At 54.7% G+C, this 14055-nt stretch overlaps 3 protein-coding genes across 8 annotated transcripts; 2 read left to right on the top strand and 1 right to left on the bottom strand.

Moving 5' to 3' along the window:
- Positions 1 to 322: 322 nt before the first annotated feature.
- Positions 323 to 5880, top strand: NR1I3 (nuclear receptor subfamily 1 group I member 3). 5 transcript variants are annotated; one of them, XM_008700646.2, is made up of 8 exons: positions 323 to 1576; positions 2020 to 2150; positions 3273 to 3442; positions 3657 to 3796; positions 4051 to 4196; positions 4293 to 4409; positions 4572 to 4677; positions 5530 to 5880. In XM_008700646.2, exons 1-8 carry the CDS (start codon positions 1446 to 1448, stop codon positions 5657 to 5659), a joined length of 1071 nt encoding a protein of 356 aa, XP_008698868.1. In that variant the 5' UTR covers positions 323 to 1445; the 3' UTR covers positions 5660 to 5880. The 5 variants fall into 5 exon arrangements, with proteins under 5 accessions (XP_008698868.1, XP_008698867.1, XP_008698866.1 ...); XM_008700645.2 differs by having other exon boundaries at positions 4281 to 4409; XM_008700644.2 differs by having other exon boundaries at positions 4281 to 4409; positions 4557 to 4677.
- A 149-nt stretch (positions 5881 to 6029) lies between these two features.
- TOMM40L (translocase of outer mitochondrial membrane 40 like) lies at positions 6030 to 9456 on the bottom strand. 2 transcript variants are annotated; one of them, XM_008700650.2, is made up of 10 exons: positions 9300 to 9456; positions 8832 to 8982; positions 8474 to 8541; positions 8087 to 8179; positions 7703 to 7804; positions 7449 to 7554; positions 7153 to 7275; positions 6961 to 7037; positions 6650 to 6752; positions 6030 to 6508 (listed from the first exon to the last, which is right to left on the bottom strand). In XM_008700650.2, the coding sequence occupies exons 2-10, from the start codon at positions 8944 to 8946 to the stop codon at positions 6369 to 6371; spliced, it is 927 nt and encodes a 308-aa protein (XP_008698872.1). In that variant the 5' UTR covers positions 8947 to 8982; positions 9300 to 9456; the 3' UTR covers positions 6030 to 6368. The 2 variants fall into 2 exon arrangements, with proteins under 2 accessions (XP_008698872.1, XP_008698871.1); XM_008700649.2 differs by having other exon boundaries at positions 8832 to 9082; positions 9300 to 9446.
- A 1874-nt stretch (positions 9457 to 11330) lies between these two features.
- On the top strand, positions 11331 to 13273 carry APOA2 (apolipoprotein A2). Its single transcript, XM_008700651.2, has 3 exons — positions 11331 to 11522; positions 11817 to 11949; positions 12471 to 13273. The coding sequence occupies exons 1-3, from the start codon at positions 11471 to 11473 to the stop codon at positions 12619 to 12621; spliced, it is 336 nt and encodes a 111-aa protein (XP_008698873.1). The 5' UTR covers positions 11331 to 11470; the 3' UTR covers positions 12622 to 13273.
- Positions 13274 to 14055: the final 782 nt, after the last annotated feature.

Here is a 14055-nt window from a genome sequence, read left to right as displayed (position 1 = left end):
CACATTGTCCATCCCCAAAACATCCAAATAGCTTTTGAGATACTTTTCCTGTTCATCGATATCGGGAAAATACATACACACACACACACACACACACACACTCACACCTGCAAAAATATTCAGTGTTGATGGAGCACTAAGACAATCCTGGTGAAGCACTAAGACACAATCCTTGTGATTCTTTTTTTTTTTTTTTAAGATTTTATTTATTTATTCGACAGAGAGAGAGACAGCCAGCGAGAGAGGGAACACAAGCAGGGGGAGTGGGAGAGGAAGAAGCAGGCTCATAGCAGAGGAGCCTGATGTGGGGCTCGATCCCAGAACGCCGGGATCACGCCCTGAGCCGAAGGCAGACGCTTAACCACTGTGCCACCCAGGCACCCCTAATCCTTGTGATTCTTAAACCTATTAATTAGAAGTCCTTCATCTTGGCTCCAGATAGGACCAAGAATGTAATTTGTGGGGCCCCCCGAAAAATGAAAATACAGATTCCCTTGTTCAAAAAATCATTAAGAATTTCAAGACAGCAACGGCAGAGTATTAAACCAAACCCAAGGGCCCTCTGGGGCCAGGGTCCTGTGTGACTGCACAGGTCATATGCCCACGAAGCAGCTCAGTGCAAGAGTTCTCAAATCAATCCTAACCACTACCTCTAATTTGTTAAGAGGCCACTCTGATGTATTCCTCAGCCTTCCTTAGTTAGGAAGTGTAGACCTCACTAGCTCTTTGCCTAAGCTCTTAATTAGACCCTGGTCTCTTTCAAGAACCTTCCTTCTGGGAGCCTCATGCAATCGGTACGCCTGTTCTTTTACTATTGTCATCCTGCACGTGAAAAAGCTTGCTCTGTCTCTCCCTCTCTCTTCCCAGCTTGTCCAAGATCCAGGTTCAAAGGAGGCTTCCAGATCTAGCCTGAAGCTCAGTAGTAGGGAAGATCTCTGTGGATCTGATAAGCAGCAGCTTCTGGTGAGTCATGAGGCCTCTACCCAGCAGGGTCCCTCCCCAGTGCCAGCAACCCACACCATGGGCATGCTGGGAGAACCTCCCACCTGGGCCTTTGTCCTGGGTCCAGAGTCTGTGGCCTCTCTAGGTAGTCGCTGAGACCAACTGGAGGCCACACACAGCAGAAGTTCCTTGTTTCCCAGGTACGGAGGGCCATAATCCCTAACTGCAAACGCTAGCAGTTCCTGAGGCCAAGGGGAAAGCGGGGGCAGAGTGGAAGTCTGGGGAGAGGCAGCCCACACCACATTCTGTGGCCTGCCAGTGACAGGCCTGAGAGTAGCAGGTAGGAAATCTTTGGGGGGCCAGAGACTAAAGCAATAAAATACAGATAACGCAGAGGGTTGGGCCCAGGGCAGGTTTGGGAAGAGGTTCTACAGAAGGGGGAGAAGAGTGTCAAGGGTGGCCTCCAGCTGACTGCGAACCCTTCCCACATCCAGGAGTCTGTGATGGCCATCGCAACATCTGAAGCCATGGCCGGTGGGGAGGATGGGCCGAGGAGCTGTATGGTATGTGGGGACCGAGCCACAGGCTATCATTTCCATGCCCTGACCTGTGAGGGCTGCAAGGGCTTCTTCAGGTAAGAGGCTTCTCCCCAGGAGAAACCACCTCCCAGACTGCCCACCGGGCAGCCTTTAAGCCGTGGCACCTGCCCAGCTACATTACTCCTGGCTCTCGGAGCCTGACCACCCTGTGGCCAGCATGCTACATCTTGCCAACCCCAACACTGCATAGACGGGTGATAGAATACTAGAAGGAAGCCTGTGTTTGTCCTGCGGACACAACCCGTCAGTCAAGAGCACTTCTTCTGTGCCCACTACCTGCAAAGCACCAAGCCAGTGATCCTGTGCCCCTACGCTCGAGATGTGCTGGACCCTACCCACCCTTAGGGACCCTTGGGCACAGGTCAGATTAGCCCACGTCCCCACAGATCCTTGTAGACCATGTCATCTCAGCCCCTCACACAGCCACCTGCTCACTGCCATCCGCGACCAGCGTCCCGAATGTCTCCATCTCTCACAGACGAACAGTCAGCAAAAGCACCGATCTCACCTGCCCCTTTGCTGGAAGCTGTAAGGTCAACAAGGCCCAGAGACGCCACTGCCCAGCCTGCAGGTTGCAGAAGTGCCTAGAAGCTGGCATGAAGAAGGAAAGTGAGTTGGCCCCCTACCAACACAAGAATCCACTGACTAGGTCTCTCTGCTTTGCCCTCGTTCCCAAAGCATATCCTCCACACAAGAACAGTAAGCTTTTGGAAACGAGTCAGATGATGTTTCTGTTCTGCTCAAAATCCCAGTGGCTCCTCATCTCTCTTACAGTCCAAGATCTCATGGTCTAGCTCCCCAGACAGCCTCCCAGATTTAACCTCCTCCTCTTCCCGCCTTGCTCCTTCGCTCACAGCCACACGGACTTCAATGCCCCCTCAAGCACACCCAGCACGCCCTCCTCGGGACTTCGCACTTGCCCTCCGTCCAGGATGCTCTTCCCCTAGCTATCCATACAGCCTGACTTCCCTGTCACATAGAGTGCATGTCCCTTAGTAAGTACTTGACAACTGTTGAATGAATCATCGAATGCCATTTCTCTGTGCCATGTAATTCGGCGCTGCTCCCAACAGACGATGTCACTGGAGCTCACTCAGCTACAAAGTTACAGCGTCCACGTTCAGACTCTTCTGACCCCCAAGCCCTTGCTCTCCCACGATAGCACACTACTTTTCAATATGGAGCAGTGCGAACTGTTGAAGTCAAAACCTCTTGGCTTGCAACACTTTAGTATTTTGTGACCTTGCACCTGCCACTGGAATGCCAGCCCGCTTATGTACCTGAAAAATCTGGATAATAACACCTGCCCTGTCTGCCCTCTACCCATAGGGTTGTTTCATCCAGCGAGATTTAACCTCAGAACCCTTGACATTTAGGGCTATGTAAACAGAAGGTGATGCTTTAGGAACCAAGAACTCTCCCTCTTCAGTGGTCGCCCAGAAGCCAAACATCTCCCTTCACCGTGACCACTTTACTCTCCACCCGTCCTTTCCCCCGACGGTGCCTTGTTTTCCGGGACCGGGCCTCCTGGGTGGGGGACAGTGGGCAGGAATCCCCTGCCACTGGAGGCTCCAGGGCTTCAGCCAAGCCCAAGGGGGCCTCAGGAATGCTCCTCCCTTCCCGCATCCTTCACCGTGCGGGGTCCCCCAGGGCTCCCAGACAGGGGGCTGGCAGAGGGAGGTGCTCTCCATGGGTCTCAATGGCGTTGTCCTACGTCTTCCCCGGGCACAGTGATCCTGTCGGCGGAAGCACTGGCAATGCGGCGAGCGAAGCAGGCCCAGCGGCGGGCACAGCAAGCGCCAGCACAGCTGAGCAAGGAGCAGCAAGAGCTGGTCCAGACACTCCTGGGGGCCCACACCCGCCACGTGGGCACCATGTTTGACCAGTTCGTGCAGTTCAGGGTGAGCCTTTACAGGGGCTTTGGGCTGAAAGGGGACCAACGGGGTGCCCGAGGAGGTGACCTGAGGGAGGGGGCGGTGTGCCATGCCTCACTACAGAGGACAAGACTCCTCCAGAACCCCCGCGTCGACAGGCTCCTCAGCCCGGAACCTTCCAACAGAGGGCTGGAGCGACCCCTGGGACCAGGGCCTCTTACCCAGGCTCTGATCTCTGCAGCCTCCAGCTCATCTGTTCACCCACCACCAGCGCCTGCCCATCACGGTCCCCGTACTGCCTCTGCTCGTGCACTTCGCAGAGGTCAACACTTTCATGGTACAGCAAGTCATCAAGTTCACCAAGGACCTGCCCCTCTTCCGGTACGTGACCTCCCCTTACCTTTCAGGAGGAAAACACTGCAGTAAATTATAATCTCTCACACACACACATACACACACACACACACACACACACACGCCAGAAACAGTCACTGGCCCACTAACACATCCTGCAGCCTTTCCAAGCACCAGGTCCTGAATTCCCTCCTGTGGTTCTAAGTACCTCCATCAGAACTGGGAGCTCCTCTCCCTGAGTTCGGGGTAGAGCCTCAAATGCTCTTGTCCGCTCCCCACAGGTCCCTGCCCATGGAGGACCAGATCTCCCTTCTCAAGGGAGCAGCGGTCGAAATCTGTCATATCGCACTCAATACCACTTTCTGTCTCCAAACACAAAACTTCTTCTGTGGGCCGCTCCGCTACACACTGGAGGACGGCGTCCACGGTGAGGCGGTGCTAGAACCGTGGCGGGCCTGCCTCCTTTGCGGTATGGTACGTGGCGGGGTGACCAGAAGGATGCTAAGACCAGCATCTCCCACAGCGGGGTTCCAGGAAGAGTTTTTAGAGCTGCTCTTCCGCTTCCATGCGACACTGAGGCGACTCCAGCTCCAGGAGCCCGAGTATGTGCTCATGGCTGCCATGGCCCTCTTCTCTCCCGGTGAGCGTCCCCCAAAGCCCAGAAGCTTCTGCTCCTCCACGTCCACCCAAACTCCCAGCCCCGTGAATCCCTCCGGCTTTGTCTTCAAACCTGGCCTGGGTCCAGCTGTGGCTGCAGGCCCTGCCCGCCCCCACCTGTCCTTCCTGTCCCCCCGTCTTACAGACAGGCCTGGGGTTACCCAGAGGGAGGAGATCGATCGTCTGCAAGAGGTGATGGCACTGACTCTGCACAGCTACATCAAGGGCCAGCCGCCAAGGCCTGGGCATCGGTATGGGGGAGCCTGGGGGCTTGGAGGCTGCGTCAGGGCAGGAAGCGAGGGAAACATGGCTCAGGAGGGATGCTTTACTGTCCTTTCCTCTGGGAAACCAGGTCCCTTGGGGGCTCTAGTCCTTCCCTCACACCTCATATGCTTCTGGCATCCAAATCGCTCCTACTGTTGTTTCATCTGATTTTTTCCAGATTTTTTTTTTTATTCAGTAGAGATGCAAAGTAGTAGTTCGCAGGCTCTGTATAATAGCATTCCTGAGATTGATGACACCCATCACCTTACCCGCCCACCTCCCCAGGCTAAAGCAGCCTTCCAAGATTCCTGTTTGCTCTCTTTCCTTGGCCCTTCCCTTCCTCTCCATTGGCCCATTCCCTTAATTTTTCATCCCCCTCGAAGTTATGGTCATTCAGTTTCCTGGCCAAAGCCAGTCCCTGGCTCAGCAGTCCGTGACCTATCCAGGCTCTGAGGTACACCCCACTTGTTTTCGTTTGTTCCTCAACGAGCCAGTTTGGCCGGAAGAGGGAGGCTTTATACCACAGAACACACCCCCCTTCTAGAACCTGCCCTGGAAGGCCAGGTGCACAGATTCCACACAGTTGAAGTTCTGACCAAGTCTGGGGCTTTCTTCACACTTGGCCCTTGGACCTCTGGATTCAAGAAAAATAGCATGGTGAGAGAAGACCTCAGGGACCTTTGGAATTTTTGATAAATTTGTCATACCAGAGCACGATTTTCTCTAGTGTTCAGACCCAGCTTCGCTGAGGGAAAGTTCAGGGGGGCAGGACCTTAAGACGAGACTCTAAGCTACCTTATTTTCCTCTTTCCCTGGTGACCCCACTACTTCCTCCAAAGGTTTCGGTATGCGAAGCTGCTGGGCCTGTTGGCTGAGCTCCGGAGCATTAACAACGCATATGGGTACCAAATCCAGCACGTCCAGGGACTGTCCGCCATGATGCCACTGCTCCAGGAGATCTGCAGCTGAGGCCCCAGCTTGCCTCCTTCCCCAGCCCATCTGGACGCACTGGACTGGAAAGGGGAAAATGCTGAGCCAGAGGTGGGGACCAGTAGAAAGGGAGCCCAGTGGTTGCAATGAAAGACTAAAGCAATAACTGCCTCTTCATGCAGTCTTGGGGTTGGTGAGGGATGACCACAGGGACAGAACTGTTCTCTGGAAGCACGGAAGATGGGGGAGGAAGCCTCAGGGCTAAGAGGTAAAGAAGCTCCTTCTGGGAAGGGGGGGGCACTTTCTGAGGTCAAAGATTTAGCCCTTCAGCCCTACTTTCCCAGCCCTGGGAGACTCTGGGATGGAAAACAGGATAGGGAGCTGATCCCATGCAGACTGTTCTGCTGTGGACAGGAAGAAGCTAGGAGCTTTAATCGATAGGGAAATGGAGAAGGGGGAAGTGAGGGGAGGAAAGTCGGCCAGACACACCCCTTAATCCTTCTCCCTTAGTCCAGAGCCACAAGAGCACGGGAAGAGGACCCTGGGGCCGGTGGCAGAGGTGGGAGCCTCACACTACTGCCTCAGCAACTGCCCCTGTGGCAGCTCCAGTTCGGTCCTGTCCCCCACTCTGCTCCTGGGACCCAGAGGTCACCCGGCAAGGTGGGCTTTGGAGAGGGGGCCTAGTCTCTGGCCCTAGGGCCCCTGACTCAGAGGTTCCAGCGTCCGCGGGGCTGGCCCTGGGACAGCCTCAGCCCACAGTGATGCTGAAGCCACAATGGAATCTGTTGCGCCAGTGATTGAGGAAGGCTCCAAGGGCCAGGGTGACCGGCAAGGGGGGCATCTTCTTCTCCAGCACAGCACCCACACACCAGTTACTGTCCACCAAGCCTGTTGGGGAACACGATACAGTCTAGGTTATTTCACAGGTTTGGAGACAGGGGTCAGAAGCAAGGTCAGAAGTAAGCTTCCCTCCACCCCCTGTCCCCCCAGTCCCTCAGCACCTCCGAATGCCATCTTAATATCCCTTACCTCTAAACACCATGTTGGCCTGGGGCAGAGTCAGGTGGTAACCAAAGGAGAAGGTTGTGTCTTGTAGCCTTGTGTTGGCCTCAAATTCCACTCCAACTTGGACCTGAGAACCACGGGCAAGGATGGGAGAAGGATCTGTGTCAGTGGGGACCAGAGGAGTCCTGACGGGGGATCAGAGGAACGGAGGCATGCGTGAAATCTCTGTATCGTGTGGGTGGGACGACCTGCAGGGCAGGGGGCCTGTGGAGGTCTGCAGGGGCACAAGTTCACGACTGACTTGCTGGGGTGGGGGACGGCATCGGTAGTCTCACCTGTTCGTTTGCCCTGTGGTAATAACTTGCATGGGCCCCACCTGATCCCACATTCAATGTAGCTACCCAGTGTACCGCTGTAAAAACCAAAATGCAGGAGACAAGGAGCGTTACTGTAGCAGGACACAGGTCAGGAACCCTCACCGAGTTCAGAATCTCCCCTCCCTGTCACCATTCCTCCTCACCCCGTACCCGAGTATTTCCCAGCCAGCGTCAAGATGGCGCCCTCTTCGCCTGGCCGCCGGTGATAGACTAGCTCTCCTCCCAGCACCAGCCGATGGGTGAGGCTCTGCAGGAAGTGGGCCACCATGATCACTGTGGGGGTAGTGGAGAGACATGGGGTCAGTCATAGGGACAGCATCCCTGCGCCCCCACCCCACCCTGTCCCAGAAGTTTCTAATCCCTCAACTGTACAGACGATAAGAAGGCAGAGCCAACACCAGCAAGTGGGCAGCCAAGATAAAAAGCACCCCGTCCCAGTTCCTCACCCGATTCCCCAATCAGGTCAGGATTCCCTAGGGTCAAAGTGGCTGTGTAGTCATCTCCCCGGTACTCGCCATCGAACTGCCACGTCAGGAACTTGGCCTGCTGTGTCTGGGTAGGGAGAACGAGGAGTAAGGACTTCCCCCCGCCCCCGGAAGGTCACTCCTGCCCTGATCTTCTCCCTGGAGCGCCCCAGAGCAGGACACTCATGGAGAAAGAGGAAATGCTTCAGTGGATGGAGGCAGGAACCATGGATCACCTGGAAGACAGCCTTGGCTCGGAGCCGCTCTGCCAAGAGGAGCAGGACCTGGGCGTTGAGGCTGCCACTGCTGTCCATATCCCCTACCACAGTGGGGAACACCTGTTGAAGAGTGGACACAGCAAGACTGAGCTGGGGGGCACCGCTCAGCTTCCATCCAACCATCCAGGATTTCTTTAACAGTACCCAGCGCCCCCTAGTGGGGCCACAGAGACAAACTCCGGCTCATCACACAAATGCTTCCCCCACTCTCTCCCATTCAGAGGAAATAGAGAAGCAGGTGCCGTGTACATTCTTTCCCATAACACACTCCCTTCCTCCTCCTCTAGACCCGGGTCCTGGGTGGGCTTTTAGGGAGATGACCCAGGTGTAAGGCGTCCTCACCTCGGTGGGGCTAAGTTGCCAGTCCCCGGCATAGGCCGCATGGAGGTGATAGCCTGGCAAGCCCAGGGCACTCATATGCACAGTGTGAGCCACCTGAGGAAAGAGAAGTCAATGGAGGAAAGCATTCCTGCTCATTTCAATCCCTGTTCCACCCTTCCTCTTCTCCCCATCCAGAAGGCCTTATAAGAATCCCAAATATTCCAAAATATACAGAGGGTCACCAAAACTAAAAGCAACAAGTCCCCCAGGCAAGGGAAGTAAAGAGAGCCCCACATCCTCCCTCATTTGTCCCACATAGCCTGGTTAAGGCTTGAGTACAAAGGCAAGGAGGAGAGGATCCAGGGATAGGCAGGGAGGAATAGTAGAGGGCCAGAGAAGTGGGAGCACCTGGAAATGGCTGCTCAGAACCTTGTTGACAACGAGCTTCACTCCCTCCATCTGTGCTGGGAACACATCTGAAGGGGGTGGAGGGGACGGGAAGGGGAGGAATAAGCACAGACAAGGAACCTCTACCCCAAGAAGTCGTCTCCCCTTTTCAGTCCCATTGAGGCACTTTGGAGGAACTGACCTCCTTTCAAGTCCTACCATGAAATGTTCCACTCCATTCGGGTACCTGATCCTCCCTGAGGCTGGATGCCCCAGCTGGGATCTCCCCTTTCCGGATCCCATCACTGGGCACCCAGCATTCAAGACCCTCCCCTCCTCTGCCCCTTCAACGTGAGACACCCAAATGCCAAGTTCTCACCTTTGCATAGGCGGTGCAGCTCATCGAAGCTCCCAGGGTTGGGCAGAGGTTCCTCTCGACGGGGGCTCCGGCGGGGCAAAGCCCCCATCGGTGCCAGGCCCAATGTGTTCCCCATTTCAGTCCAGAGAACAGGGGAGGGCCCGGGGTTAGCCTGAGAAAGGACGCTATTGCTCCCTCTACCCCCAACGGGTCCCACCCCCCATCATCCGACTCCCCAGTCCCAGAAACTTCCACATGGTCCGATGCTAGACCTGGAACAGGAAGAGTGGGGAGAGGGTACCGGTGGGGAGATTGAACCCCAGGCACACTCCCGTCCCATCCTTGATTCTTCACCCCCACCTGTCACCCCGACTCCTCCCCCATTCTCTAATCTCAGCTCCCATCACAGACCTCACCCAGCTTCCCAGTCTTTCTGCTCTTCACTCCTAGACCCCAAGGTGAGGCTTGCAATGAAGCAATGGCCCTTACCGTCTCAGACTATCATGCTGCCCCTTTTCCCCCGGCACACCCCGGTCATCTTGATGGGGGCAGCCATCTTGAGTGATGGCAGGACTGCGGCTTCACGCTGCATTCTCAGCGTGGTCATGGGCGCCATCTTGGAATCGGGCAAAAAAGACTTTAAAGACCCGACCCTCCCATGATTGGGCCCCGCCCAACCGATTAAAAAAAAAAGAAAAAAAAGGCTGCCTCCGTCTCCCAGGGGCCAATGGGAGAGAAGGAAGCGAAGGAGAGGCAGAGTCAGGTCCAGAGAGCTCCAACCCTGGCACTGCAGAGGCGGGCGGGACTTGATTGGTAGCTCCTCAGACTTATTCAAGTAGATGGCCTTAGATCGCCCGGCCTCAACAAGGTCGGGAAAACGCTGTGAACGTAGTAGACACCAGAGGGAGCATCTTGGAGCTTGGGCCGCTGAAACTCCTTTCGCCGTACAGCCTGGAGGCTTCCGTTTTGTGAAGGGTGGCAGAGGGAATGATTGTGAATACTGCATTCGAACCCCGGTTCATATGGCTCCTAGGTGTCCCCACCTCGAACCCCTCGGGGACTCCTCACAGCCGTCCCCAGTACACCCCAGGGCACACCTACGAATGAGTACTGCTCGCAAGTACAGCTCTCCCTATGGAGACATGGAGGTCTGCACCTCTCAAAGTTCACCTTGTAGTTCTCTTGGTGGAATGGGAATGGGTGGGAGTTTGGGGTAGAGAAGCAGGGGTTGCAGCCTTAGTTCTAGCAGAACGATTCCCTGAAACAACTGCCCCCTATCGGCTAATCCTTCCCTTATTGCCTGGGCATAGTTGGCAAATAAAATCTAGGAATATGGACTCTGGACCCCAAATGCACTTCAGTCCAAAGCCAGGGACCGTCAATGCAGTGCCCTTCAAGAACTGAGCACTCCACAGAGGAATAATTGTAGATGGGGTAAGATTTTTTTAGGCTCCAGTCGCTTCCCTCACTAGCCCTCATACCTCCATCTCCATGTCTCAAGAATGTTCTATGTACACTTTGAGGGCAAAAGGATAAAAGATACAAATGCTTCTGGTATCTATTTAGCTGATTTCACCCAAATGCCTTGGGCTTGGGGAATGTACCTTTGTCCTCCCTCACAATCGGGGCTGGCACAGGGGCTGAGGCTTTGGTCAAAGGGATGCTCTGGCCCCCGCTGACTCATATTGGCTGACCATCACCTTAGAATGATAAGGTAATCCAGTGGCTAGGGAACTTCAACCTTTATCCTTGGTAGAAGACTCTCATTCACTTCCTCTCTTACCAGAGCCCACCATTTGGGAAGGGGAAGGCAGAGGCTGCTTTCCAAATTTGTTTTATTGGGGGTAGGGTGTACTCGTTTATCGGCACTCAGAAGGGTCATTCTGGGTTTTCATGTTTTTTCCCTCATCTCGTTACACATTAACTGAAAACAGGACAGATTCAATCACACCTGCCCTCTGGCCCTAAGCCTTATTCTCCTAATCCTCATCCCCTTGCCCCCTGCCCCTGATTTCAACTCCTTTCCCCTTTCTTCTGTTCCCCAATACCTCTCTGCCAAGCTGCAGCCAAGGGGGTAGGGCTGGGGAGATAACATCTAGCCACAGCGGGACAAAGTTACCAAGGGCTGAGAGCTTGATATGGCAGGGCTTTCCGGAAGAAAACTAGGAATCCTGCTTCCTGCAGCATTCAAATCCAAAGACTGCCAGCCCCAGACCCCAAAAGAATGTGTGTTGAATAAGCCTGAAGTATACCCCCTTGGCCTCCACTAAGGCCTGCACCCCCTGCCTCCCACATCATCACCATGATTCCCCGCATGCTTGTCCTCTCCTCCCCCATTTCTCCAACTTGTTTACTCCAACGTGGAGCCTGCCCCATGGGGCCCTTCCGCAGTCCTTATCACCTGACAGGGGGGTGGGGAAGCAGAAATGTATATAGCCCCCGTCTCCCCAGCCGGGCCGGACACAGCACGGACAGAGACGCTGACCAGGTAGGGTAAGGGAGCAGGTGGTGTGGCCAGGATCCAGAGAAGACCAGGTTTTAATTGTGGGGAGGGAGAGAACCAGGTTGGGCACCCAGGTGGGAGTCTCTGGGGAGGGGCTGGTGCTCATTTCTCCCCCACCCCCAACTGTTTCCAGGCCACCGTCCCCACTGTTACCACCATGAAGCTGCTTGCCATGGCTGTGCTGTTCCTCGCCGTCGGTAGCCTTGAAGGTGGGCGTCATATGGAGAGGGGTCCCGAGAAGGAGGAGGTGCTAGGGGTCCTAGCATCCCATCTGTCTGTGCTCCTGTGCCAGACTGCTCCAGAGAAAGATCACTCCCTCTCTATAGCTCAGAAAGCTCATCCGAAAACCTGGAGCTGGGTACCTGTTTGGGGAGGGGGCTGAGAGCGGGGCTGGCTACTGACAGAGTCCTGGCAGGAGGCCAGGACTCATTGTTGGGGACCCAGCTGATGTGTGTGTGTGTGTGTGTGTGTGTGTGTGTGTGCGCGCGCGTGTGCACGCACAGGGGCTATCGTTCGGAGGCAGGCGGAGGAGCTGACTCTGCAGAACCTGGTCTCTAAGTACTTCCAGACCGTGACTGACTACGGCAAGGACCTGTTCGAGAAGGTCAAGAGCCCAGAGCTTCAGGCCCAGGCCAAGTAAGTCTCAGTGAAAGGGGCTCAAGGGGTGCCCCCGGGTGGCTCAGTTGGTAAAACGTGTGACTCTTGATCTCTGGGTATTGAGTACGGGCCCCATGTTGGGTGTAGAGATTGCTTAAAAACAAAATCTTTTTAAAAAGAAAAGAAAGAAAGAAACCAGGAACCAGGGAGCTATAGAGAGAAAGAAGGAAAGATGGGAGGTTGCACAGAAGTCGGAGCTCAAGGGTGGGGGTTAGGGAGCATGAGGTTTAAGTTGGAGAGAAAAATTCCTTCACCACTTTGTGGATCCCATAGACCCCCCTGGACAGATAGGGCTAGCAGGAACTAGGCTTTGAATTTCTGTCTCTAGGGTCTGTCGCCCTGCCCAGTGGAGAGCTTCCCTCTCCTCCTGGGAGCGTTGCCATGGCAGGATGCAGCAGGCCCTAGAGTCTGGGGAGTTGGGTCTCACCTCCCACCACCACCAAGGCTCCTGCCAGTGCCTAGGGTCTCTCACACTGACCTCTCATCCTTTGAATATACAGGTCCTATGTTGAGAAAACACAGGAGCAGCTAATACCCCTGGTCAAGAGGGCCGGAACTGACGTGATCAACTTCTTGAGCAATTTCATGGACCTCAAAACACAGCCGGACAGGTGTCCAGACCATTGCCTTCGGTCCGCAGCTGGCCCCTAGAACACCCACTGGCCCGGCCTACAGCCCTCTCCCAAGATGCTCCTTGTTTTCTACAATAAATATTGAAGGAGTCAGGTGTGAGCCTGGTGCTTTGGGGGACGGGGAGAAGTAGGGGCATGGGTGAGGGGAGGACAGAGAGGGCTGCTCCTGCTAGGAGGGGTGTTTGGTGTGAGGAGTAGAGGGAGGGATGAAGAGCAGATGGTGGGAACAACACGGGAGTGGTGTCTACGAGTCCTCTCCATGCCCGACCGGCTTCCCCCAGCCTGGGATCCGCTCTGCAGCACAGGGTCAGCCTCTGCACTGCACAACGGACGGTGAAAGGAGGAAAGTTTCACAAACTGAGTCCCTAGACTACTAGAGGTCACAGGAAAGGAGGGCAAACCCCGCCCCCCGAACTTCCTCTTGATCATTCTATGAAGAGGAGAAGGCTTCCCATAAATGAACCCAGAGGTGTCCTGAGACCCTGGCTTCCCTTCTGAGCCAGGGGAATATAACGCTCCCCCCATCCTACAGAAAAGACGTGGATTCACTCTTCTTCCACAAAAGTGCTCAAACCTTCCTTCCATCTAAACTCCCTCACCTAGGGGTGTCTGGGTGGCTCAGTCAGTTAGGCGTCTGCCTTTGGCTCAGGTCATGATCCCGGGACCCTGGGATTGAGGCTCTCGGCTAAGTGGGGAGCCTGCTTCTCCCTGTCCCTCTGTCTGCCTCTCTGCCTACTTGCGCTCTCTGTCTCTTTCTCTCTCTGTCAAATAAATAAATGAAATATTAATAAAATAAAATAAATAAAATAAAATAAAATAAAATAAAATAAAATCCCTCACCTAGGGACGCCTGGGGAGCTCAGTTGGTTAAGCATCTGCCTGTGGCTCAGGTCATGATCCCAGGGTCCTGGGATCAAGTCCCTACTGGGCTCCTTGCTCAACGGAGAGCCTGTTTCTCCCTCTGCCTGCCCACTCCCCCTGCTTGTGTTCTCTCTCTGTCTCTAATAAATAAAATCTTTAAAAAAACAAACAAATAAATAAACTCTCACCTAGAGCCCCTGTCTGAACACCCATTCCAAATCTCTCCGCCTATTATCTGGGTGCTAAGCACAGACCTGGCCAGGTAGTCTGGTCTGGAACTCACAGACATGGTGGCCAGCTAGAGGCCAGACAGTTCTCCCAGATTAAATCAAAATGGAATGGAAATCAGGCTGGGCTGATGTAGGAGACTCACAATACCACAACGGAGTGTGAGGAAGAGGAGGCATCTTCCAAGAAAATTTGGTTCCCACTTCACACTTAAAGCAGTTACCTCCCGACCCTGGCTCCTTTGTCATAGCTCATCCGAAATCACTGTGTCCCGGACACCAGACCCGGCTCCCACTTCCTCCGTGTGTCGATCAGTCTTCAGTCTGGCCTTCAAGGCCCTCACCACCTGTGGCGACATTCCTCC

The sequence above is a fragment of the Ursus maritimus genome, unplaced genomic scaffold (assembly GCF_017311325.1).
Source record: "Ursus maritimus isolate PB19 unplaced genomic scaffold, ASM1731132v1 scaffold_2, whole genome shotgun sequence".
Classification (NCBI taxonomy): domain Eukaryota; kingdom Metazoa; phylum Chordata; class Mammalia; order Carnivora; family Ursidae; genus Ursus; species Ursus maritimus.
Note: the sequence above shows the minus strand (reverse complement) of the source record. Positions and strands in the feature narration are given on the sequence as shown.